General features: G+C 36.2%; 1 protein-coding gene across 4 annotated transcripts; it reads left to right on the top strand.

Annotated features, from left to right (window-relative positions):
- The first annotated feature begins 110 nt into the window (after positions 1-110).
- Positions 111-19,559, top strand: LOC140159103 (BLOC-1-related complex subunit 8 homolog). 4 transcript variants are annotated; one of them, XM_072182452.1, is made up of 9 exons: positions 111-200; positions 3,272-3,531; positions 5,523-5,582; positions 6,477-6,589; positions 7,326-7,390; positions 7,988-8,095; positions 10,814-10,879; positions 15,463-15,704; positions 18,952-19,559. In XM_072182452.1, the coding sequence occupies exons 2-9, from the start codon at positions 3,420-3,422 to the stop codon at positions 18,993-18,995; spliced, it is 810 nt and encodes a 269-aa protein (XP_072038553.1). In that variant the 5' UTR covers positions 111-200; positions 3,272-3,419; the 3' UTR covers positions 18,996-19,559. The 4 variants fall into 4 exon arrangements, with proteins under 4 accessions (XP_072038553.1, XP_072038555.1, XP_072038556.1 ...); XM_072182454.1 differs by having other exon boundaries at positions 5,544-5,582; positions 18,952-19,558; XM_072182453.1 differs by having other exon boundaries at positions 154-233.
- Positions 19,560-27,965: the final 8,406 nt, after the last annotated feature.

Genomic DNA, 27,965 nt, shown 5'->3' with positions numbered 1-27,965 from the left:
TGTCAATACGTTTTTTAAACAAGAAAATCCAAAAATCCCTAAACATAAAATTGGGCAACGGGATTTTCGATAAATCGATTACTCTGGTATCGAAATCGAATATCGACAATAAAGATGGCTGATTGACTGACGAAAAAAACACCGACCGTGTCAAGCATGCAAGATGTTACATATTTGCTGACCATTTTGACGGTTTTATAGTAAGCATATGGGTAGTATAAAATTTCAGAGAGGTAAAGCAAGATGTGAAAAACGTTATTTGTGTTCGTTTGTCCTGAACTAACATTGGAGGACGTGTTGACAGCATTGATGTTGGTATTTGTTTTTAAGCTTACCCAAAAATTACACGATTATGTCAGAAATTAAAGGAGTATTTCGTGATCCCAGCATCCTCTTTTTATGACATTTTTCAGTACATATCCACGAAAAAAGCCTATTCCCAAAATGTCAGTTGATTCCGATTTTGCGTTTGCGAGTTTATATGCATGATTATGTGTATTACACTGCTCCATAGGCATAGACAATGCGTCGTAATTTCGTTCTGGTGCACCAGAACGAAATTCAAATTTCACGATATCTTTGCAAAACGAATTAATCTGCAAGAAATATTTTGTAAATAAACATTATGTATCCAGAGGTTTCCAGTGATATAAAAATCTCAACTTTTTTTTGAGAAAAGTGGGGGATGAGGCTGTGGATCACGAAATGCCCTTTAATATTTTTGTTCTGGGTCTGATTATTCGGACTACCCAAAAATATGTGTGTAACTAGACTGCGGAACTAAGTCCTTCCTTCCTTCCTTCCATATACGTGCTTACCTCAAATGGTTGAGTATCAACGCACAGGCTTTACGTGCACAGTTTTACCTATGCACGATTCTGGAACCTAGGATTGATTGCAGATATCAGAATGGTCCCCCTTCTCTTTTCGAATAGCTTTGACACTTAACGTGCACAGGGTTTGACTCTTCCTGTACACGGGACCAACGGCTTTTATCTTTTGGTCGTTATATGACTATCATTTGAGGACTGAGTTGTTATGATATATCTTCCGAGGAGCAATTTCAGACAATAGCTGGGGATTAGTGGGGCAGAGGTTATCTATTGAATCCTTTCATGACCACTGAAGCATATAGTAGGTATGCTAGGTGAATTCAAATTTGCCATCAAACTGCATCATTTTATACATGTATATCAAATTAAAGCCGTTGAGTAAACAAAGCCAAAACTGAAAACCTTTTTTTCATAGCACTTTCCGTAGCAAAGTTACATCTTGTCAAAGATTGAATTTCATCAAACAATGTCAAAAGATTCAGCTAGCAAAATTCCCCAAAACGGCATTTCGGGGGGTGTTTCTAGATCTTAGTCTCATTATGATAGCAGCTTTTTTAATGGAACTGCTATCAAAATCCTCTAAAATTCCATGTGCGAGTGACTTATCACCATAAAAATCATATATTTGGGTCAAGTGAAGTATAGAAAACATATTTATGTAGGTTTCTTTCTTCGGCCACTTGTTTTAAATTTGTATGTAAAAATGCATTGACATTGTCGGCGAATTTGGCTGACTAGCAAATGTGTTTGCCTGGCATACCTACATATAGTCAAGTCTGCCAAGGACACTCGGCACGAATTGAAAGACCATGTCAACTCTCGACAAAAGAATGCATGCATGTCAAAGGTCATACGACACCAATTTGGTGTTTGTTATGCTCCTCGAAATTAGTACCTTAACGTCTATGTCTGGTGTGTAACATAAAAAATGTTGCTAAACATGTAAAGTAAATTTTAGACAACTGTACATGTAAACCAAGGGCGCTTAAAACGAAAACATTGTCATTAATGCCACCGTCATACTCTCCTGCCGCTTGCCGAGCGGCATGACGTATCGACCAATGACAAGCCTTGCTTGATTGTGTCCGTTTGTCTGCAATGCGCATCCTCCACGCCGCTCAGCGGCAAGCGGCATGCATGGTAGTATGAAACTACCGTTAGGGTGGGCGCTTATTTTTTAGGCCAACAAGATGTAAAAAAGGCTCAAAATATTAATTCATCTATCATCAATAGTCAGCCTTCGAATTAAGGTTCTGAAGGGGCACGGCAACTTTTTTAGGGCAAGTTGATAATTGCCTTGGATTTTCATTTCACTGAACTTAAACGTAAGTTCGCTGAGCCGATCATTTCCAGCGAGTTCACATGGACTCTCGCAATAGGACTTCTACGGGAGTCTCTGCGAGTCGACTCTCGGACTCCGCCGAAATTCCACCCCTGAAAATTCTCTTGCGAGAATCCAAATAGATTCGCCCGCACTGCCATGGATTTCTAGGCCTGGATTTAAAGCCTTAATGTACGATCTTTTTTCAGAATATACCTTTATTTTTTTCAGAACCGATTTTTTGGCATATTTGTATTAATACTTACACATGTTCCAACTTAAATCTATGAGCAAACTGTCAAATTCGCCCTATTTGTAGTAAAACGGGATGATTTTCTGTTGGTCCGACATATTATCATAATTTTTAGATTCGCAAATCGTAGTCTCCTACGGAGATAGTTTGGTTACGCTCCCTCCACACGTTGAGGGAGCGTAACCAAACTGGCTGCGTAGGAGACTAACTCTGAAGCCGCACTCGCCCGGTCTCACCATCCTAATCCAAATAGTGCGAGGTATTTCGAGTGATAGAGGTGAAGTTTAATGATGTTGTTTCTTTGCAAATTCCCAATGTTTTTCGCGAGCAAATGTATTGGGAACTTTCATAATGATTGCATAATGCATATTATCATTTTGGAAGAAAAAAAGAAAAATCTAAAAATTTAAAAAGATCGTACATTAACCCTAACAGGACGGTATACTACAAAATACTACTTGATATATGCACTGTTAGTGCATGCATCCCACGTGGTGTGATGACGCTTAATCGCCCTAAGTGATATATAAACGCGGTTTAGCTGGCCATGAAGCCCAAGACTCGCAAAGTGTCGCCGACCCGTGCCTGGCATGCGAGGGGTCTCGGGTTCGAATCCCACCCAGAGCAAACAACTTCTTTCCTTCTTTTCTCTCTTTATTCCTTCCTTCTTTCCCTTCCCGTCGCCAAAAAGCCCTTAGGCGGTTAGGGTTAGGGCTTTAAGGAGAGCAGTAGGAAGCGATTGCTATTGCACTCACTCTCCTCAATATGCAGTCGCTGCAATATTTGTGTCCAACAGTTCATTGAGTTCAACCTAATAGAATTTACAGTGTATGTTGACACTAATAATAATTCCATTTTTCACAGGTAACTCATAATGATGCTGATGACGATGACATGAGATAACAGGACAGCAGTGGTGCTCAACATAACAAGAAAATCACTTGAAATCATCAAGTACAAACCTCATCATTCCTTTTCCTTCCCATTGAAAAGCAACACAGTGGATGAACCAATGAGTGACAGTGAGTTAGCCTGTATGGCTGTAGCTATGGCTAGTAACAGTGGGCCTGGTTACTCATCTACATTGTTAGGTGGTAGAGTGCCACCACATCCTGCTGTAAGAGGTAAGACATTGTCAGGATAAGTATTGTTTGATAGCTTAATAGTCCAGCACAGGCCCGCACGCGGGATTTCATTTGGGGGGTGCTGATTTTGAAAAAGTGGACTTTTTGTCCCAAAAAGCGTAAAAACCTGTACCCCAAAAAAAATTGGCCCAGCATCATACGCAAAGAGGAGCCACACCCTCCCACATTTGCCATTCAGTCTGGGAAAGTGCCACCAGATAGGAGAAATGCATATAGTCAGTGTCTTATTGGAGTAACACAGGAATGTAAATATTACAGAAATAGGACAATTAAAAAAAAAATCCGGAAATGTTAAAAAATTAAAATTGTTTTACATTCCAGAATTGGATGATGGTATTTCAGCATAAAAAGACCCAAGGAGTCCCCTTAAATGTTCAATGGCGCATGCAATTACCCATTTATATCCCTGGTAACCGGAAGGTTTCTACTGAGAACTGTTATCTTGTTTGACCCAGGTTGACTTTTTGTCAAGCTTTTCTAGAAACCTGCTATACAGCCTGTTATTTGCAATTGGCAGAGCATGCCAAAATCAAGTGCGACTTCAAGGCCTCTATTACATGTAGCACATTTCTATGGAGAACTTGTGCCATATCACACACCTGTTATCCAAATCAGTAGTTTCTGATCAACACGGCATGCCAAAATCAAGACCTCTGTTAGCCTGTTTCTATGAGAACTTTGATGTGTTGGATACATGTTGACCTAGAAACTGCCCATGGTTATTTCTAATCGACACAACACACCAAAACTTTCCCTCAGTAGATTTTTTGCATTTTGGATACCTGGAAATCTTAAACCTGAAACTTATTAGCATTATCTGTTGTGTGCAACCACTCCTTTGTATTGGCAAGGCTGAACTGAAAACTTATATTGATTCAATAATTATTGTAGATGTTGAAGTTATAGGTTATGATATATTGGTTCTTCATTCCTTTAGAAAAAGGGTAATCAAAGCTGGAACTAAGACCAGGTATACTATAAACGTATAGACATTTTATGTGTGCATGCATCGGACCATTTTATCTGATAGTGGGAACTTTTTGTAGCTCATAAAGTCTCAAACATGTATTGATCTGTCAAGACACTTGCAGTTCTTGAACCCTATACTTGTGCACAATAGAATGACCTTTGAATTAAACTCATACTTCACAGCTTGAGGTCAACATAATGAACATTGATAGTTGCATAGATAGGGGTTATGGAACTACAGTATGTCACTAAAATTGAGGCTATTTGGGGCCATGGTGTTGTCGCAAGAATTAACAGTTCATTAACAGTTTCAAAATCTTTGTTATTCCAGCTGTTTTTGCTTCTGGTTTTGGGCATGAAATTTCACTATATTCATGTAGTTTAAACTTTTGTAATGTTTGTTGATATTCATAATTGTTGTTTTAAAAGTTGAAATTGATTAAATTATAGTTCTAGCTGTTTGAATCTACAATTAATGATAGTTTTTATGCAAAAAGGTTTCAAAGTATTTTGATATGGGCTATCCCTGTTGAAATCCATACACCCACTATCTATGGAAGACATTACCTTAATCTCCCACACAGGGAGTGTATATTTCAAACGGAGCCACCCATTCTGATAGTCCCAATTTGAAATTTACACTCCCTGTGTAGGAGATTAACGTTGTGTCTTCCACAGGGGGTATGGATTTCAACTGGAATAGCCAAATATTTTTGAAGGCTTGCTTGCTGAGAAAATCTACCTGTACTTGTCTTGACCTGTTGCATGTCAGAGATATTAGTTAACTAGAAATGTTGTAGCCGTATAAATTAATTCTATCAGACGCAAATTTAGAATTAACAATTATAGAAAAAGATGCATTTCCTCATGGTGACATGGTTGTGGTGAAGTGTTGCACAAGTTCCATATACATGTGTACAGGCAATGCATTCTTTGTTACTTATTCTGTTTATGCATGACATCTTGTCGGGCTTAAATGAGTTTAATAACGTCTGCAATAGCTCATTATGTTCTCGTTACAGACACCATCGACACCGAAGTGGAATACAGAGTCAAAAAAGGTATGATTGATGATAGGGTTATGCCGGTTAGGTGTAACCGGCACTGATGCTGACTGACAGGGACAAAACAATTTTGTAAACAATTTTTTTAAACAAATAATTTTTTGATCATAAAAAGATAAAAAGTTCATACATACTCGCTATATAACGGCGCGCGTGATTGGTTGAGAGCCGGGCATAAACAGCGTTTATGCCCGGTGTCCCGGATGTGAGATCGCCGGGTAGGGAAAATGCAGGGAAATCGTGTATTTTAATAACTTTTTTGTTATTATTTTGATGAAATAAGAATCACAAAATGTTCTGGGATGTATGAATGGGGTTCATTCATATTTTTCATGACTAAGCGGTTGTTTATGCCATCGGCATATGCTGGCCAAGGGCGCTTAAAACAACCGTTTAGTCATGAAAATATATGAATGAACCCCTAAATTATACCTGGAGCCAGCACTCCAATTGGATAGTAAAATTAGCCTGCACTCAACTTGGGCATGCTGCTACCCTGGTTGATGGGCTCAGAGTGTGCTAATATTGTGTGAATGACAATAAGGACATATTCCTGTTCAAGGAAGTTGTGTGAAGATTTGAAAACAAAAGTACGCAATAGGTGAAAACTGTAATACCAAAAAAAAAATTTTAAATGATAAAAATAAGGTTTTGCTATCCAAGCTGTTGATAGTGCACGTCACTTTTGCATCAAAGCATTGAGGTCACTGCCTTAAAGTTAACATGGTAGACAATCAGGAAAAAAAATAGATGCAGTATTTGACTTTAGGCCTTCTTTAAATTTTGATAGGATGATAAGCATTTACAAAAGCTAGATGAGTTGATGACTCTTATAATATTCATTTTTTTAACTTTCAGACTAAATATTTTCAATTAATCTTTTCTTTGCAGTGACAGAGAAATTCTCTGAGTGTCTCCATATAGTAGCTAATGAACCATCATTAGCACTCTTTAGACTCCAAGAACATGTGAGGAAATCATTACCAAAACTTGCTCAGAGCAAGGTAAGTAAGGAATGTCATATATGGGATAGTAAAACTGTTGGAAAACAGACCAACTTATAGGAGTTTGGAAGCATAGTCACTATCAAGAATCACATGCACCTTACAACTGATGTAGTGAGAAACATCCCACCATCGCATCCTTCATCATAATGGGTGTCTATCATGCTAATGTGGGAACATAATGGGTACATTTCACCATTAGCCACACAATTTCAATGATTGCCACACAGAAACATGCAAGCAGTACGCTGTGTCATGTTGGCTCCAATATCCTAGCATGCTGTGCAGATCATAAACTTACTGGGTACCATCACAATCTGCGCTACATGTTTTATGACTACTTATTGTCCAACTTAGTGAAGAGTTGTATTCTGTTAAAAAATGTCAGTATGATAACAGTCAATGTCTTTGCTGACAAAACTAAGTTGGGCTAAACTGGTGGAAATATTTTATTTGTTTTGATTTAATTGGAAACTGAGGAGTTGGCATTAATTGAAATAGCGACCAAAGAAATTAGGTTATAGAAGATTTTGGACTCTGTCCTGTTTGCTTGGCCAAAGATTTTGTAATGATTTTACTGAACTTAGCTTAAATACACAAGAGTCGAGATTGATTCTCCTGATCAATTTTTAATCATGCAAAGGGCCAAAGTGCCATAGTCCTCCCAGGGGTGAGATGAAGTTGAGTCTTTGTCAACCTAGGTATCAAGGGTTAATCTTATCACTTTATTTTGCAGGTTGATTTGACACAGTTAAAACAGGATGTCCAAGGAACCTGCTATGATGTAGATTATGCTACAAAGTAAGTGAAAATAAGACAAGTCTGAAAATAACAAACCAAAAGTTTGATGACATCCTAAAAATGAAAGTCCACTCGTGAGGAAACTGACCCCTCCCTCTCTGAAACGTAAGCGTAAAATGTTGAAAATTCCAGTCCGAAAGGTCAACTTTGACTGATATTTTAACTATTTTTTTTTACAAATGTAATCAGACTTTCTTTACAGGACTTCATTAAACTTTTGGTTTTGAAACCCATACTCCTCCTGTAGATGGCTTCACCTATATCTTCCAGAACTAGAGTGAGTATTTCAAATTGAAGTTGCCCAATAATTTATTCTCTCTGTAAGCCATACTCCCTCTGTGGAAGGCTTTAGCTAAATCACCAACAGGGGGTGAGTGGATTCTAAATGGCATAGCCCAATATTAGCAATATTATATGCTGGTACTTTTCAAGTTGATGATTGTAACTCAATATTAAAATTGCCCAGTGTGACGTGGTTTGATTTGATCATGATTCAAAGTGCTCAGTAAGTACAAGTGAAAATGTAACAAGAGCTAATACTGAAATTAGACTTAGGTTTTAACCTACATGTAACTTAAATATTTGTATCATCTGCAGGACTGTAAGGGATATGCATAGCAGTCAAGAGCCCTTGTCATCAATAGAAGCCCTGATCAAACGTGCAATAGCAAGCAAGAAACGACTCAATGTGCAGGCTGCAGAGAAGTATGCATGTTTTTGTGTTTTTTTCTTTATCAAAAAGTTTGTTCATACCACTCTTATGAAACTAGTTATCACAAAGAGTAAGGTGCATATGAAGGGTATTCAAACAAGAAATTCCACTTTTGACCTTAAATTGTTGAGAAGTTTTGGTTTTGTTTGTGTAAGAATTTTCTGTGATGTTGATTGATTGAAACTTCAAAGTTAAAGTACACAAAAATTCACATAAAAGTGAAATGATGAAAAAAGATTTAGTCATACGAAAAAATTTCTAGTAATGAGTAAAGATGATGAAAAAGGATTTTCAAATATGCACAGTTTTACATTCAATGTGATTTCACAGAGGTATTTCCTTTTCACTGGTAAAATTATAACAACTAGTGTATGCATGAACCCAGCTTGGAATAAAGATGCTTTTGTATTCATTGGCATGTGCAAAGGGGGTGGGATGAGGTGTACGGTCCCACTTTTGTCAGTCAGTGGGGAAAATCCACACAATCTGTGAAAAGTATGGGCTCCCAATTTGTGTACTTATAGATGTGCTCAACTAGTATTTTTACCCTTGTTGGCCAAGGAGTGCAAAATCATTTTGTTGATTAGAATATGAGTGCAGAATTGTTTTGCCAACTAAGGTTAAAGGAACTTTGAAGTTTTTCAAGGATTTCGAGCATAGTAATAGGGTATGGTGTTTAAATATATGATAGATTCATGAATAACAGCACATTTAGTTAATTTATTTTGTTTGTGATGACCAAAGGATGTTTACTAGGGAACCTCAAAGTATGAGTCCCTCGTCTTCCTGGGACCAGTGTAGTAGCTGTATGTGCATGTAGCCACCCATCTGGTTACCATTTTGGACAGGCAGGCTGCTCCTGAGACAGAAAAATTAGTGCCTCTGACAAAGTTAAAATAAATTATAATTATTGCTGTTTGAAAGGTTTGATTGAACATTGTAAATCAAATTCATAAATGGGCCCCAGTTGGCTGCTGAAGCCTGTTTGTTGTTGATAAGACAAAATTTAAATTGAGCAATTTTATTCAACTAAATTGCAAATCTCAAATTCTAGTCTTACACATCTACTCAGACATCAACTTTGTATTTCCCTTTAAACATCCTTACTACCATAGGTATTATATATGTATTGAAATAGCAAATGTATGTGTCACTCATCACAGCCACTTGTTGTATAGACAAAAGTCATATGGGCTGCATGACTGCTAAACAATGGTTGCTTCAACTGGTTCTTATTAACACTTTGTCAGCTGAGGCACATTCAGTTATAGTATCGATTCAGCACTCTGTCATGTTTTTTGTGTCCCTCTTGTGGGCAAAATAGTATGCCTCCTGATTATTCCATCTATGGGTCCAACAAACTTCTACAGTGGGTGCTTGTTTGAGTTTGGACAAAATGATCGGGCAAACACATGCTTGGGTCCTGATGGGACCAGGGTCATGCAAAATGCTTAAGCAAAACCATAAAGCAGGGCTGTTGAAATTCAAGGGGGTGCTGGATATTTGGTGAGGTCTAAATCTCCAAAAGTGCTCTAGTTTTTGAGATACCGTCACTCACATACTGGAAGAATGGTTTGATGTTTTTGGTTATTTACATTAGGTTTGAGGGATATTAACTATTTCTAAAAATAACATTTTACCTCTTTCTTGTTTAAATTATGGAAAAAAATGCTACACCTACCCTTAAAAGATGGTCTAAATACGACCCCTGGGTGTACACTATGGAATCACAAAAGTGGCTATAGAAAAAAACCTGCCCACATGATTAAAGTTAATAGCCCTTAATTAAACCTGATGTATATTGGTGGTCTATAACCAAAAAACATAAAGTCATCCTTCCAGTGAGTGAAGGTATAGTATACCCCTATTTTCAGGGTCCAGACCTTGACTAATTTAAGTGGACTAGCCAGATAGGCATGTGAAAGTTATAAAAAAAAATGTCAAGACCTGGCAACGAGTAGGCATACACTTGTAGACATGTGCCTGAAAACAGCAAATGAGAACCAGTTTATATATTATTTTGGGCTTGTGACTAGTGGCATGGCTTATATGAATAACATGTGGTTATTTAGAATGTGTATATTGACTAGTGTAAGTGAGATTGGACTGAGTACATGTATAAGAAAATAAGGTGTGAGGTGGTGAAAATGAGATAAACAATTTGCTTGAGTGAAAAACCTATTCCGAGGTTTGATTTTGGCCTGTGTTGATCGGAAATTATAGTATGGGCAGTTCTGATAATGGGCTGACCACCTGTGTCTGATATGGGAGATGTTTTAAGTAGAAACATGAGAAGTACTCTATGCAGCAAGATTAAAGAATTTGACACTGCCAATCCTAATAAGATTTGCATTCTTTCTTTCCTATTCCAATGGTGGAGCTAGGAATGTTTCAGAGGGGGTGGGGTGGGGGAGAGGAGAGCAAGGCAACTTTCAAGGGGGGAAAATTTGATGGAAATGGTCAAAAACGGGCTGACATAGAGCGCAGCAGATACAGATTTTCGATCAAACATCCAAAACTTACTTTGTAGGAATGTGGAGCGAAAGAGAGAGAGTGAGAAAAAAAAGTGAATTTGAGAGTAGTGCACATTATGTAGATCACATCAGTAAGCTTTTGTTTTTTTGATGTAGTTTGTATATTTAATTTATCTTGTATGCTTTTTTGCCATTTCTTTGAAACCCCCGGGATACACACTGGATCGACAAAAACAGTCGATCTTCCAAATTCTTGCAGAAAATCTTGCATAATACCCCATCCCCAGTGCAGGCTGTTAAAGAGTGAGTACAATGTGGTTGCTTTTAGTGCACCCAGACATATCAAGCTATTTCATCTTTGTTTTTATGACCGTCTTTTTACCAGTCTGATTTTTTAAGTGAATTTTCCCTCTCATTGCGTGCGACATGTTTTGTTTTGCTCTGCAAGGATTCATTTATCTATATACAAGCATAAATTATTGTCCGCTTGTTGCTATGTGGAAATGCCTTCATGTATCATTGCAATATGTAACACGATCAAGGGGAATGAGTGTAATGTTGAAAATATTAAAGTTATATTAAAGATATAGCCACACTTGCCAAAGATCCCTGTGCATGGAGAAATCTTGTGGTCACCTGCTCCGCAGCCGAAGGATGATGATGATGACTAGAGTGTGGCCTGTCTCAAGTTGAGAGTATTGCCATGTTGGATGTCACAGTAGCAGTTTTTTGAATCGTGCATGCTAACACAATTTCTTGGGGCATATGCACACGTGTAAAGGTGCGGTTTGTCCATACACTGGTGATACAACTGCGTAAACACACTCACAGCACTCTTTACTTGAGACAACACACAGTATGATGCAAATCCCATGAAAATAAAACTACTTGTCATCACCTTATAGGTAATTTGTCAGTTACTGAATACAATAAGAAACAAAATTGTAGCATTTGTTTGCTGATAGCTCAAAATAATATTAGCAACATCAGACTCATTCCCGTTGGTCACATCACCTATATATTATGTCATGGCAAGTAAATGGGATGCTGAAGTGTATTGCCTTCAGCCTTCACAATTACTTGAATCTGTGATCTTCAATATTTTGTTGTAGATGGGTTATTCCAGTTTTAATCCATGCACCCCCTAAGGAAGGCATGACCTTAATCTCCCACACACAGCTGCACAGGGTGTATATTTCAAATGGAGTCACTCATTCAGGTCTCCTCATTCACAGTCCCTGTGTGGAAGATTAAGGTCATGTCTTCTATAGGGATGTATGGTTTTTAGCAGGAATAGCCCAATTGTGTATGCCTGCATGCTTTGATGTTCATATTATTCATCAGTGACAGTATATCTGTGAAGAGTTCAGATGTAGAATCCAATATATATTCAAAGGCTGCCTTGTGTACTTTTTATACTAACATTGTTACATCTTTTATAATGGAGAGATGCAGTTTGTTTAGGGCTAATTAGAGAGGGCCATTATTAATGCTATATGTGCTAGCCATATGCTTCAACATACAAAGTCCTAAGTTTCTTACGAACCACTGAACCAATACAAGCTAAGGTTTGTTTGTACTCATTTTAATGCTTTTTTCATACTGATCCCAAATATGGTCATGAAAATTTACAATTCTTAAAAACAAATTGAAACTTGACGTCTGCAGTGGACACCCGTGCAGAGAGAGTTAATAACAATATTAATTTAGGGATTCAATCATGTATCACCGTTGTTCATCACTGTTTAACAACGATGCGGCCGTGTCGTCTGCGTGGTTTACTTCGCGAGGGCAGATTTAGCTTTCCATGAGCGAAGTAAACCACGCAGACGCGCCGGACGCGAGTTGTTAAACGGTGATGAACAACGGTGAAACATGATTGAATCCCTTTCAACAACGAAAAGAAGCTAAAGATCGTAAATTCACATGATTATTTTTATGAGGAGTGTCAGTTAATCATTGTCACTCAGCCTTGCAAAGACGTCGATTATTTCTCTGTTGATATCCGCAATAAAACCACAGAATAAAACTGCAATGTTTAGCCGCTACCTGAAAAATGAATGAATTCAACTTGTAAAGCTTGCGTACGCACACAGGTTCCAGGCATGACGAATTTTACACGCTCTCGCGTAACGCGTAGTCTCGCTCGGGTTCGCGTATACGCTACAGTAAAAGTGTGGGTTCATCACAGATTAACAACGGTTGACTCCTGTACAAAGGTATAGGAGGAGTTGTTGAAATATATATAACACAAGGCAACATGTGGTGTTAATCCTGTTTCGCATCTGAACTCTTCATATTCTTAGAAGTATAATTGTGACACTTTGATGTTTTTGTAAATTTACTGTATAATGTATAATTGGTAATTTTCACTAGGTTTTTATTTTACAAGGTTCTTGAATACAGGTTAAGTCACAAATTTAATTTTAACAATGCAAATTTTGTCATAATAACATGAATTTTGTGGAAAAAATACCAACAATTGCAAAGATAGCCATTGCCGGAAAATCACAAAAAATTATGTTCGCTAAAATAACCACTTATTACATTAATATGGAAAAACAATTCACTGGCAGACCTGTTTAGTACACATCAGAGAGGGTAGGTCATGGTTTCAAATAAAAACATTAATTGCAGACTCATCTGGACCTCTGAAGCTGAGCTAAGCCAGTTTGTAGCAGACTCAAGCTTTTGTTAAGATATGTGAGGGACTTCAGTAATTTACTGATCACTTGAAAAACAAAATTAAATGAACAAAGTACATATAGTAACTCATGTATTTACTTCTTGTAATTGCACATGTATTTCATATTGCTTTTGAAAGTTACACTACACTCCATATAGGCCTACCCCCTATGGAAGACATGACTTCCTCATAGGGGGTGTATATATCAAATGGAGTGGCTTCAGGTAGACCCATTTGAAATTCACATTCCTTGTGTGAAAGATAAATTGGTAATGTCTTCTATTGGGGGTGTATGGATTCCAAAACTAGAATAGCCTATACAATATATGTAGTTTGCATTTTTTTAAAAATCTTGACATGGACAAACATTTGTTGCAGTAACTATTATTTCAAAAATTCTCATTTCTTTTCAAAATTAATATCAGAACATCTCTCTTGCTATATTTATTTAACATTTTGCAATTTTTCTTCATTCATTGGAATACATTGTTAGTACTTTTTGTGACTTTCAGATGATATAGTCACTACCCATTAAACATCTTCACTGAATTTAACATTACATGTATGATTTAATGTTTCTGGCTTGATATTTGCCATCATTCCATGCAGGTAGTTGTTTGCAATTATATGTGTATTATGTCATTTTCATAAAAAGTTAAAGAAATTGTTCAGATCAGCAATTAAGTTGTGCGGTAATTGTTTCAAGTTCTTCATATTATGAAATTCAATATGAAATGAAGTAAGTTCTTGTTGCTATCAGGTCATTTGTAATGTTGATTATATCACTCAATACATCAATTCTTTACAGTTTATTAGTTGATTACTATTCAGTTATATTTTACTATCAACCAATGATGTTTGATAGTTTTTGCCACTCCAATGATGCTTGTACAGTGCTGTCAACTCTCATGCACAAGATTTCCATCCCGGTATGCCCCGTTCGCCAATATCTCACGCCAAACAATTCTGAAAAGTTGACATCCCTGTGCTTATACCATGTAGTAAGTTATGACCCTTTGCTTCTTCATGTGACTTTAATGTGTCTTACCACTTTAGATTCATTGTTTTAGTTATGGGTATTTTATAGGAAATATGAATTATGACAAGGCAGAACTTGGTTGTTTCTTGGCAAATGGGTATTTAATAAAATGCTTTAAATTTAAATTTATTTATGAGTGATATAAAATGAATATTAAGTGTCTTTCATTTGTGTAATGGTAGAAATATAATCAATTGGTGAAAGATGTATTGTTGTGAAATGGAACAATACATCTTTCAGCAATTAATTATATTTCAACCAATCACACTGCCTACCTACCTGCCTATGTTGAATTGTTTCCTTGAACTGTGATGGCCCTTCATATCTCTATGTCAATTCCTTTACTTGAACTGTGAATGCCCTTCATAGCTCTATGTTGATTTGTTTCGTTGAACTGTGTTGGCCTTCCATAGCTCTATGTTGATTTGTTTATTTGAACTGTTATGGCCTTCCATATCTCTATGTCCATTTGTTTCCTTGAACTGTGATGGCCTTCCATAGCTTTCCTTACATCCCTGTCTCAATGTCAGGGGTCTCATGTCTTAGGATGCTCAGGTATGTTAGAGGAGGCTTCCCTGCTTTTCTTTATGGGTTCAGTCTTGTTTCTATAGCATTGACCATGCAGCGAACTGTGTCCTCCTTTCTATAATTTTGGAAGGTCACCGTTCAGGTGCAGCTCTCTATAACATTTAATGTTTCCAGTGGATGTTACACATTGACCTCGGCAGTCTGATGCAGCAGCCATCCAGCTCTTTTGCCACTTTGGTGGTGACTTCAGCAGTGACTGTCCTTGCCTGACACACATAAAGCAGTTGGTACTGTTGCTGCCAACAAGTGCTGCTTTTGTCTTGCTGGGAGCGGTGACTTCCAGTTCTCGGCCATTCCTTTACATGCTCTCCAGGCTGCTGCTTTACGTATATCTACATCCTTTTCTGAGCTCTGCATCCATGCTCCTAAATCAGTTACCTCTTCAAGCTGTGTTCTGTTGTTTGTATTGATGACAAGACCTTTGTTAAATGTTATGAACTTAACCAGCATTCATTTTTAGTCCGACTTTTCCTACTGTTGTTTCCACTTTACCATCACACAAAAAGACTTTTGTATACCATTCAATTACTTATGATAACCTTTCCCAAAACTTCATCACTTCTCTATTTTTAGGTGGGAAGTATTAGATGTAGGAGCAGATGGGTCAAGACTGAGAAGGAGCCCAATACCATTTGGCACATCCCCACCCCGTGCACCACCGTCAACAATCAGTCCATCCCAATCAAAACCAACAACAAGCACGGTAGAGGGCAGGATGCCAAGATCACCAGCACATAAAAAATCCACCTCTCCGGCGCATAAAGGAACACCACCGATTAAAAGATCACCTGGAACACTAGCACCTGAAAAGAAAGGTAGGTGGAAATCAGAGAAGATATCTTACCCTTCCCAGAATCCTTTGCAACATAATACATCACCTCATTTCATCAAAAGACAATTACATTACTTTGTACAGGTTCCCTTTGTTTAATTTCATGTTGAGAATAGACTGGCTAAGCATGGATCGATAGTCAAGAAATAAACATATTTTGTAAGATCTGGATGTGCTCTGTTCGTTGGGGTACATTTTGTTCCTAACGACCCATGTTGCACTAGATAGCAAATCAGTACAGAAAATTGAAATAGGAGAAATGCATTATGGGAAGTGTAAGATATCTTCTTTGGGTTGAGATTGTGGACAGTTTTGAAAGAATAAATCAAAAATCTTTCCAGATAATTAAGTGCAGGATCACTTATGCCTGAATAAAAGTGAGGGCAGGTAAAGATCGGGTGTTTACACCAAAGAAAAGTTGATCCCAACTTTGCTTTGGATTGCATTCAAGGATTAGCATAAATTTGATTTAATGTGTTGCATTAGGTGTAAGAGGCACAAATCTGAGAGCATTTTTTCCCCAGAATAGTGGGATTTTCAAAATATATTTTGTTCTGATTAGGGGAAAAGTTAATGTTTTATGGTGGTGGGGCAATGCCCCACATGCCTCAAATGGTGTAATTACTAGGAGTGAATCTAAATTTGCCTGGACATTTTCAGGCTTTTTGGTATAACTTTAGGTGTAATTTTCATAAAACTGGTTTAGAGATGAGGTACATTTGCAAAATTTTCTCTAAAATCTGAAAACAGTGCAGCATCTTCATTATGTTTTAGCAATTTGCAAATTAGACAAATTTTCTGTAATTTAAAAGCAAAATAAATAGAAAGTTAGCACATTATTAGGTCTCTTCTTCATAAAATTGTGTATTTTTTGGGGTATGCTTTTGGAATCCCAGCCGCTCATCATTACCCAATACAAAATAAAGCACCCCCATCCCATAGTATGTGGCTGTGCCCTGATACTTGTAAAAGAAGCCACCTTTTGAGCAAATCACACTTATGTGATGTGTTGTAGGACGTGTAATGCAAAATTAGTGAGAAGAAATGTGTCAGTGTGTTCTCTGTTCCTGTGGTTTTTTTATGACTCGCCTTTGAATAACTTTCCAACAAAAGTAAAGGTGACAGGAACATAATTATTGGTAATGTGCTATGTGATTTTGGTCAAATTTTTATTTCATACCTCTTTGCCAAATGCTATGAAATATTATTAGTAACAACTGTCAAGAAAGTTTGCTGGTCATTTTTAAGTAAAACTAATGAGATATAATGAAAGAACACTTAAAATACTATCTGAGCTGCTTAACTATGGCATGTTCTGGGGGGGGGGGGGTTAAGTCACAATATGACTTTAATTCAAACTTGCTCTTTTGTCCTAAAAATGCAATGAATTTGGCAGGTTTGAGACAAATTTACCAAACTCATTTTAAAAGTTCGTACATTATAGCTTTATCAAGTGAAACCAAAAAAGTACTTGTTGTAAAAATATAAAAATATAAAAATGTGGAATTTAATTTATTTGAGTCAGCATCATCGCATGACGTATGAAGAAAGTCCATTGCTGTTATCTTTGTTCCTTTATCTGTCAAACACTCTTGCACAAGTAAATACCAAGTATGCACTTTCAATTACACATGCTGTTCAAAGTCCATACTAAGTAAATATTGACGTCAATTTTGCAGGGAAGAAAGTGACAAGCCAAACACTTATTTTATGGTGTTTATTGCCTGGTACGATTTGGGTGTCCGCTAATGACCTTTTAGTGTAAGATGATGATTTCGTGTTTTCTTGCAAGAATTTCTGCGGACTGATATTAGCCAAATTTTACTTTCCGTGGTTATCAAAAATTGTTTTGTCTTGAATAAGGATGGGTAGAATCCACAATCAGGGAAAATGTTATTACATATTTTCTGTGGAATAATTCTAACTTTTCCAGGCGCAGTTATTGGTTATGTGCTGATTTAACAATGTTGTGGCCCAGACTCATACGCGGGATTTATTTTGGGGGTGTGGAACTTTCAAAAAGTTGATAATGAAAAGTTTGATTGCACAGATTTTTTGAAAAAGTGGAACTAAAACCCCTAAACGTTGCCCTTTTTGAATGCCTTACCACCAGAAAGTGAACCTTTTATCTATTTTTCTTCCACCCTTTTTATTGCAAAAAAAGACAAAAAAATGGCCTTTTGTGGATTTCTTTTTTGTTATGGGGAGGGGGCTGTTATAACCTGTACATATATTGTGATATCATGAATAAGGCTTGACAAGTTATACATGGTTTGTCAACTATAAAGCCAGTAAAGCTGAAAAACACAAATATAATCTTCAATACAGCATAGATAGAGAGGATGGTGATGTAATGAAAATACTGAGGCTTTGATGAATATTGTGAGTGGATATCACGGTTGAAAAAAAACCAAAACGCATATTCTCCAGAGCCCAGGTGGTGTCAATAAGAAGTCAAGAGTGATTGATCTAGAAGCTGAAAACTAATTGTCGAATACTGGAATAATTGGTTGGAGCTTTATTTCTTAACAAACATATTGTAATATTTATGGTCTTGTAGGAAACTCTGTGCAGTTATTTATAAAGAAATAGACAAATACCGTATGCATTTTAGTATACAAAGCCCCCATGATCATTCAGTTTTGAGGATTTTGTAAAATATGTTTTTGCAGCAATAAAACTTCACATATGGGAGAGAACCAATGTTTCTACGACATGTAATGTGATGTGTCATGTAAAAAGGAGACACTTTTTGGGCAGGATCGTAAATGGAGAAATAGCCAAAAATCTGCCCGGGGTGATTTTTTTCACAATTTGGGTTTGTTGCGAATTTGTGATGTTATTAATCTTTAAAATATTGTCTGTAAGTTTCAGACCGGAATATAACTGGCATCTTGTATTTTTTTGAGACATTTTTCAAGGTAATTCCTACTCTCAACATTGTCAATAATATTTGCAAAGGCCAATATCCCAATTTCCGATTTTATAATACCATAACTTACGAATTCAATATCTTCGCTGCGGAATGTCCGATTTCATTGGGGAAAACAGCGTTGTGAAGCCAAATATCTCTATATTAAAGATAAAATTGATAACCTGCCCAAACGTCTCCTTTTAACTTGACACGTCACATATGAGTGGATTATGTGATTTATCAGTACTTTTAAGTTAAAATAATTTATTTTTAAATTAAAATTTGTTTGTTTGTCTCTTCATTTCCATTTTTTCAGATGAAGAGAAAAGTGATCCAGTAACTATACCGAGCAAGAGGTAACAACAAGCCGTGTATTTATCCTTGGGATTCGAACCAAGAGACTTCAGGATCAAGTTTATATACAACTCAATGTTCAAAGAGTATACCAAGCCGTTGAACTATTACGAGAGCTGAAGAATTGCACTGGTTTATAGAGTTCTACAGACCTGCTAGATACTCAGCATCCAATGAGTCTATATATCAAGCAGTGAAACCACTGTTAGAGCGGCAAGGAGTAGCACTGGTGTAAAAAGCTCTACAGTTGTGTAAATTTATCTTGGATTTTAACTATGAAACTTCCAATGGATCGGATCAAATTGCTATTATAAATACAACTCTATGTCCAATGAGTATATATATCAAACATTTTAACTACTGTATTAGAGTACCCCCAAATGACATTACTGTTAAGCTGCAACCCTCAACTTATAGGGCTATTCCAGTTGGAATATATATACCCCAATGCAAAACATGATATTAATCTTCCACACAGGGGGGTGTAGATTTCAAATGGAATCACCCATCAATAACTCCATTTGAAATTCACACTCCCTGTGTGGAAGATTAAGGTCATGTCTTCCATAGGGGGTGTATGGATTTCAACTGAATAACCATTGACAGCTCCCATTAGATGGTAGCTTGATGTAGTTAGCCTAGGATCCATGTGTACTTTGATATGTGGGTCGTGGGAGGTTATGCTTCAGTGTCTTTCAGCTCAGTTCAGACTGCAATGTAAACGCTTTGATGCACCCCGGGGGATGCATCTGTGAAGAACTGGTAAAAATGCATCACCTTCGCTTATGTGTATTATGTACTGTGTATGTCAGTGAAAAATACTGTACGTAGGATATTTACTGTTAATCTCATCATGTACTACCCTAAGCTGTGTGACAAATCTCAAATGAGATGAATACAGGGTGTTGCAGAGGGTTGCTCTGCTTTATATTAAGAGTACTGTGCAACTTAAGAAATACCAAGAAATTAAGAAATACCAAGTATAGCTGAGAAGTCTCAGATTTCAGAAGTATAGGGAGTATTCATGATGTCCTCATCTGGTCACCAACTGGAGGCTAGACTGGAATCATCTTTCAGAATGCTGGCATGGAGTACAATACAATTTACCTGCTACACCTGGGCTGGCTATATGGAATTCCTATTTGTGACGTATTGTTCTCAGTACTGTTCTGGAGCCAGTTAACCTTATGAACTCTGTAAGGACCTTATATTTACTAATTGGAGAATTGGCTGCTTTTTAACTATACCATTTTTCATGCTGATGTGGCAGTGAAGTCAACGAATTTAAGCCGCTGTTTCGCGCTCATAAAAAAACCCTATGCAGTGTCTTTACGCATGTGCATACGCCAGCGTTTTGATCAAACGCTAGCAATTTGAAGTTGCGCCCAGTTAAATGAAATGTGTGTGTGTGCACTTCACTGCCACATCAGTGTGAAAATTGGTATAAACATCAGATTTGTTCAAAGTTTTGGCATAGTTTTGCATGGACCCTAACCTGTGTGATAAACCCTAAATTTGAATGAGTGCAGGTAACTGATGTATTTCATATTATATTACTAGGGTTATTTAAACTTCAATTCACCTTGTAGGATGGTGTTTGATATACTCATTTTAAGTAGTGTTAATTAAGTCAAGGGTGTCAATAATTGTAGGTTGCATTGCATATTTAACCAGGTACCAACCCATCAAACACAAAACGTTTCTGTAACATTTTGAATATGGTGTAAAAATGTTGCTTGAAAACGTTGAAATGTTGGGTTATATAAAGGTTACAAAACTTTTAAAAATATTGTTAAAAGTTGCCACAAAATATTTAACATAATGTTATTGAAGAGTAGTTTGTATATCTCTTTAAAACATTTTCCTAATCTTTTAATAACCTGACATAAAGTATCTTAAATGTTTCAGAACATTTTGAAACATATTTAGGAACATTTAAAAAGACATTTTGTGTTTGCTGGGAACCAGCCTTTGTAATCTCCAGTGAGCATGGCTAAGACTACCACATCAAAATACAGCATTAAATCCACCAAAGTTGTGGATTTATGTAATAAAAGGTCATGAAACTATAAATTGTGGTCATTTCAAGGGATCTAAAGTTGAAGAAGCAGGCGTTAGACAACAAAACTGATGAGTACCAATCATTTTGATACAGCTTGTAAGGGTGACAATTGAAATCCGATTTAATACAAGTGAACCTTTCCCTTAATGCTTTATCAGGCTTTGCCATTTGAGGAGAGCTAGAGCAATTGCTCCAAATCACTCCCCTTAAATAAAGCTAAGGAGAGCTTTTTATTGCTCACCTACCTTTGGTGTAACAATAATAACCGCATATGGTCATGTTTTTTATGTTGGGCACCAATTGCGTTGCATGTGTATTTTTCAAGCGAATCGCATGTTTTTACAGGTTTGGTACTATAACTTCAAAAGTTTACATTAGAACCCAATTAAAGTATATATTCTGAGAGCATATGGTCGAATCCAACCAAAAGTGTACACGGCATGTTCAGGGCCATAACTTAAAAGTATTAATCAATTGGCATTCGTTTTTGTATTGTGTTTATTCGCTTGATCATACGCCGCCATATATAATAAGACCACCTTCTGTGAAAAACTTAGACACAGAGACCCCAAAACATGCTATTTTTACCCATTTTTTCAAAATATTTCTTAAAGTATTTTTAAAAACATCTAAATCAGTTATGAAAAGAAGTCATTGCATTGAATCTAAATTGATTTCCTGAAAGGTGTGTATTCAAAGATTGCCTGTTCAATTTTTCACATATTTGTACATAATTATGAATTTTTTTTTTTTTTTTTTTGTGTGGTATTTTTTTATATTATCTATTAATACAATTTTTCATAGCACTAGATATATCTTTAAAAATGGAAATCACTAATAAATGCTGAATTGATACAAGCTTTGATATGTCCAATACTGAAATGCATTGCATTCGGACATCTTTATTATTGTGTTTAGCTGCCAGAAATTCTAAATGGCACAAAGGTAAGTTTGGTAAAAAATATGCATTACCTCCGAATACATGTTAAAAGCTGTGTCATTTCCACAAAGTGAGAGAATAGTAAACAATAGTTAAGCAATAGGTGCAGGGTAATACACTCTTTATTTCTACCAAGTTTCAATAGCCTGCGTTTAAATATTTCTGAGATGTCAACAATAAAAGCAAGTATTCAGAGGGTAAATTTCGGTAACCGAATGTTACCTACGAATACAAGTTGACATCATGACAGTATTGTGAAACACCGCCATTCATGCCAATGCCCATATTGGTACATAACGAAGGCCTGTATGTTTGCTATCAAATCATATGTCAATGAAAGTTGCGAATTCACATACATGCCCACCATGCAAAAGTGAATACGGCTTAATTGTTGAAAAATATGTACTGAAATAGACGACGGTCTGCACATTTAAAAGAAAAATCAGATTCAAAGAAGATTAGAAGGGATAAATACTTGGATTTGTCAACTGTCATGTGTGCTTCATTTTAAATGTTTACCGACCTTCTGGTTTCTGAGTAATTTGTGTCCAAATTGATTTATTAGAAGGTAACTTTTGACGTTTTTGCTAAGGTTACCTACGAATACCATGGAAAAAACGACTGTTCTCATTGTCTCATGATCTAGACAACACAGTGATGGACCCTGGTATAAAGCTAATTGTAGTTGCCCTCAAACGAAAGGCCACAAGACGTAACTGACTCCAAGATGGACTTCACAAGTCTGCAATAACGGTTTTAAGCGATTTGTGTCCAATTAAGCAAATTAAAGTCACTTTAGTGCCTTTGTTTCTTACTTCAATCCTCTTTCAACCGCTGTGAACCGACATTATTAATACGTGATAGGGTCTAAAGTATCAATAAACGCACATAAAGAAAATAATACATTCAAAGTGCTTTATAAAATGAAGTTTTGATTGCGATATCCACCAAAAGTCTAATTCTTGCCTACAAATACTGAAATGTTACCTACGAATACAGCATAATACATGACATTTGTAATGAAGTGTCCCTACCAATGGAAATTAATTGTCAAAAACTTTAAGCGGTACCCCAGGACACTATTATTACCCATATACGGATTCATTCAACAATTATTTATTATGTAAAATTGCTGATTAACTACTTGTATATCAAAATGAAGTGGTCAAAATCTTGCTAAAAGCATCAAAAATGTTTGATCTAAGGTAATAGCATTTATTCATTTGGACGTACCATCTGAAAGAGATCTAAAACTACCATTTTATTAATTCATTACCATAATAGCAACATTTAAACCTCTAAACTCAATATAGATATTGTTAAATCGCTCATGTTATACCTCACGAATACCGGGTTTCTTCACCTTTTCATTGTATAAAGCGTTAGGTGTATGCGTATAATTCCTAATATTCTTGAAAACATATATCCTACTCGTTCTTATACAATGTGTAAATTGATTCATACTCATTTGATAAATAAAATACAGAAACTGACCTAAACTTCATTTTCAAAAATAAACTAGCCTAAATTGACTAAGATCATATTGATCGCGTTATAAAAATAAAAACAAATATTTTCTGGTTGAGCTAGCATTTTCCTAACACCCTGTGGTCTAAAATACAAGAAAAAGCGTTAATGGGAATATTCCATTTGTTTTAGGTTGATTAGTATTGCGATAGTGAAAGCATCCTAGTGGTATTCAGTAGGTAACATTGGGTTTTGATGTCACATTTACTATCACACGTCCTGGATTTATTTTTCAAGATTAGTAATGGCACTTTTGGTTACTATAAGGCCAATATGTCATCAATCAATGGGCAAAAGGAAAAAATTGTGGAGACATTTTTATTTCGGACTTTTATTTTTGGCCCGTGGACACTTTTGGTTGGATTCGACCATATACTTGGATGATTTCAGAAACGAAACAATGGGAGTCATTATACAGGGTGGCCCATAAAATATACAGAGTGTAACAAGCAAAATAAGGATGAAAATATTAATTCAGTTAGGGGTGTCAGTTGTCACCCCCCGACGTACATCGATAATGTAAAAAATTGTCAAATGCTTAAAAGAGCTAACTTAATTGCCCACCCAGTCATATGGAACTTATGGCGGTCAAGTAATTCAAAATGTAGATACAGGGTTGTCAAAAATATATCTATATTTGTATAAATTTCTTCAAAACACACCTTATTTGGCACTGGAAATGCAAATTTTCATGATTGAGGGATGTAACTAGATGTAAAATAAGCTCAACAATCCAGTTTTGAAAGTTAAAAGAGAATTCGACAAGGTGTTTTTGTAAAAATTGACTTTTTGGACCAAAATTGAGTGTGACGGCGCTCTTTTAGATTTGTCGCAAACCTTCTATGCTTTACTAGTTTTTAGTTTACTAAAGTAAAGAGGATCACAACCAAGGTCTGCTTAAGAAATTTGAGCCTTTTATCATGTTTTGTTTGCCCGTAGCACCCTTTTGAATGTTCCCTACATTAAATCCCTATTCAAATGCATAGAGGTCAAAGAACTTTATTAGTGTAGCAACAAGTAATTAGTAAATTTTAATTGTCTAATTAACAAATACTGAGGCAATGAATGCTAAACATGATATCATTTAGCCGAGATCAAGTACAGAAACAAGTAGAAAATAGAAATCCATCAATAATGTTTATTGAAGATCATGTGGCGGAGGATCACCATTGTACAGCATTGTGATCCTCCACCACATGATCCTCCATCACATGAGCCACCCCTGACTAATTAGACTTAACGAGTTGCAGTAATTAGTACAAATGAAAATCATACATTTTTGTTTCAGAAATTGAAAGGCCAATGTCTAAGGAACAAAATAGTACTAGACAAGCTCATAATAAACATCAAATAAATAAACGACATGTATGTTAACATGTCTTGGATGAGTAAGAATGCAACAGAGCCACCCTTTTTAGGTGCCCAGTATAAAAAACATGACCATATATACAATACAGTAAAAATGCTCTCCTAGTGCTCTCCTGTAGCACTCAGGAGAGCGATTAAAAGCTCCCCTGCAAATTTCAAACGGCAAAGCCTGCTTTATGAGCTTACATTGTACCCTTTATCTACTTCTATAACTCTTTAAACTTCTCATGTTGTAATTGAAAAACAGAAGGTAGAAAAAGAAAGCCAACTAATGTTAAAGACAAGAATTGTACCAATTTGCAGCAATTTGGTATCTGAACATTTTAAGACAAAACATTACCATGTTTGTATCAGAAAATCGATCATGAAATGGACACCATGGCACCACCTTGAAGATACCTTAAAGATATACTATGATGTCTATGTGAGCTGCTGTCAACATACAGTGCTCCTGGAGCACATTATACTTTGTTCAGCAATAACATTATGGGAAGATCAAGACTAATCAAAATGGTGTGTACGCAGTTCAGAACGCATGTTTGACATTTATTGCTTTTCTGTATAAATTGAAATGTCACACATTCGTATTACAAAAGTTATATGCCAGAGTGGTGTAGGAGTTGGTCCCATAATCCATTGCTGAAATCTGTTATGTTATTTATTTTAAGAGTTTGGTACCACAAATGGAAGTTGAGATGGCCCATGAATGGGCTATTCCAGTTGAAATCCATACACCCCTATGGAAGACACGACCTTAATGTTCTACACAGGGAGTGTGAATTTCAAATGGGGTTACCTAAAAGATTGACTACTTGAAATCAACATCCACTGTATGGAAGATCAAGGTCATGTCTTCCATAGGGGGTGTATGGATTTCAACTGGAATAGCCCTATTCGGATGCATTAGCGCATACATTTGTAGCGCTTTATTTCAAGAAATTTAGATTTTAGCTGGTTGTCAATTTGATAGAGTAAATCATAATTTCTTAAATCTTTATTATACTGATTGCATGCTGCACACCAATTAAAAGTCATATTTCTATGTTGTTTCTTTTATGAATGTGCAATATCAGAATCATGCAGGGCTGGTAAATAGTACTGTTTATTTTCAGTAAGTTGAAACGAAATTTATACTTAAGAATATGAAGTTAAAAATGCTAGTGAATACTGCTAGTTCTTATGTACACATGGTTTTTCAAAAATTTAATTATACTGGTGGTTACATACATGTGAAATAATTAAGTAATGAAAATGTTGTGGTTGGTTTTTATGCAAATCAATCACCACTTAATGGCAAGTTTTGTTTTATCGTACCGTAGCCTGTTTTTATCATTCCATATATTATGTATGTTTATCTTATCATATTGATACAGATTATAAAGAATAAATATTTATTATCTGCTCAATATCAGAAAGTTCTTTGAGTGATTTTGCCCTCCTTGTTGGTACACCATTTACTGTCCCAGAGTAGACATTGAAAGCATTCGCTACTGAAATTATGCCCATTACGGAGAAAAAAAGTGTTTCAAGTGTGCGATAGTAAATAGGCGCGTAATAAACGATGGCTTCTCCAGACACATTGGCTCCATGCTACATCAAACAGATTAATGTCACAGGGAAGGAAAAGTTAAATTTAGGCGGTTAATTTTTAGCCATTGTGTCCATCTATTTTCGCCATTGTGCATTAAAACCAAGTAAAATCAGTTTCTTGAGTGGCATGTTTTAATTTATTGTGATAACATGACACAACATCCACTACCAACACTATCACGCCCTTCTCACAATATATTTTAATGTGTAATTTGTAAAATTTAATGACGTCATCTGTGCTTCATTTACGGATGAAAGGCTCGTTTTACGTCCAGCCTGTCTTTCCACTTGAAAGAAATATGATCAAGTTGTTACTTCTAAAAAACCTACGAATATGAATATAACTTGAATGTAAAGGGCATTTCGTGATTTCAGCATCTTTTTGCCTTTTAAGTTTTACTATGCTAGATTTGGTATAAACTACACAATTCACTGTGATAATGTGAAAATATTCGCCGTCATGGTAAATACGTCATACCTTATTTACTGTTTTTCGCACCTGTTAGCAACCTATTGACTTCGTATTGTGATCAGTTTGATTGTGGTTCCTGACACAAATTGTATGTTCCAAAAAGTAACGCAACGTGTCGAACAAACATACCCCCACATACACCGTAAGCCGTTTTAAACGGTAAAAAGAAATGTTGGATAAGATAGGACAAGTATTGTGAAAGTTAGTTCAAGTCTTGGAAAGTGTGTTTATCTACTGTTAGATAATACTCTACTTACTCTACTTATCCTTGGTAACTTATGCTGTTGAGCAACTTAAGGGGGTACTACACCCCTGGCAAATTTTGTGCCTATTTTTGCATTTTTCTCAAAAATGATAGCGTATTGGTGACAAGTAAGATATGTATATTATAGGGGCAAGGACTGCAACTACTGCACTGTAAATTTTATTTCAGCACAGACAACAGTTGTGGAGTTACAGTCAAAAATAAGGGAAAACCAATATTTGATCAATATATCAATAACTACTTGCCTTGAGTTGCTGAATTTACAGTGCAGTAGTTGTAGTCCTTGCCCCTATAATATACATATCTTACTTGTCACCAACGCGCTATAATTTTTGAGAAAAATGCAAAAATAGGCAAAAAATTTGCCAGGGGTGTAGTACCCCTTAAGGAAATAAGAATAGCGAAAATAAGCACTTATACGTAAATTACACGATCGGTGTGTTATTTTTTAACTGGCAAAGGCACTTTGAAAATTTGCTAAAATTCCCTTTTGTGTTGGAAAAATGATTTTGCATTAACATACATGATTTAGCAGCAGGAATAAGACTAAATGAGTAAGTCATGTTTTACTTTCACCCCGAGGTTTTGCTGTTATTGTCTTTTCGTTTGTAAGGGAAGGGGGAGCCCTGGGGGAGGGGCAAGAAATAGTAATACTACCGTACCAACAAAACAAAAAGAGTAATAATTTGATAATGATCTCTATCATGCCTCTAGCACGTGGGGAGAAAGTGAACTATTATATATATCTTAGC

Source organism: Amphiura filiformis, chromosome 8, assembly GCF_039555335.1.
Source record: "Amphiura filiformis chromosome 8, Afil_fr2py, whole genome shotgun sequence".
NCBI lineage: Eukaryota > Metazoa > Echinodermata > Ophiuroidea > Amphilepidida > Amphiuridae > Amphiura > Amphiura filiformis.
Note: the sequence above shows the minus strand (reverse complement) of the source record. Positions and strands in the feature narration are given on the sequence as shown.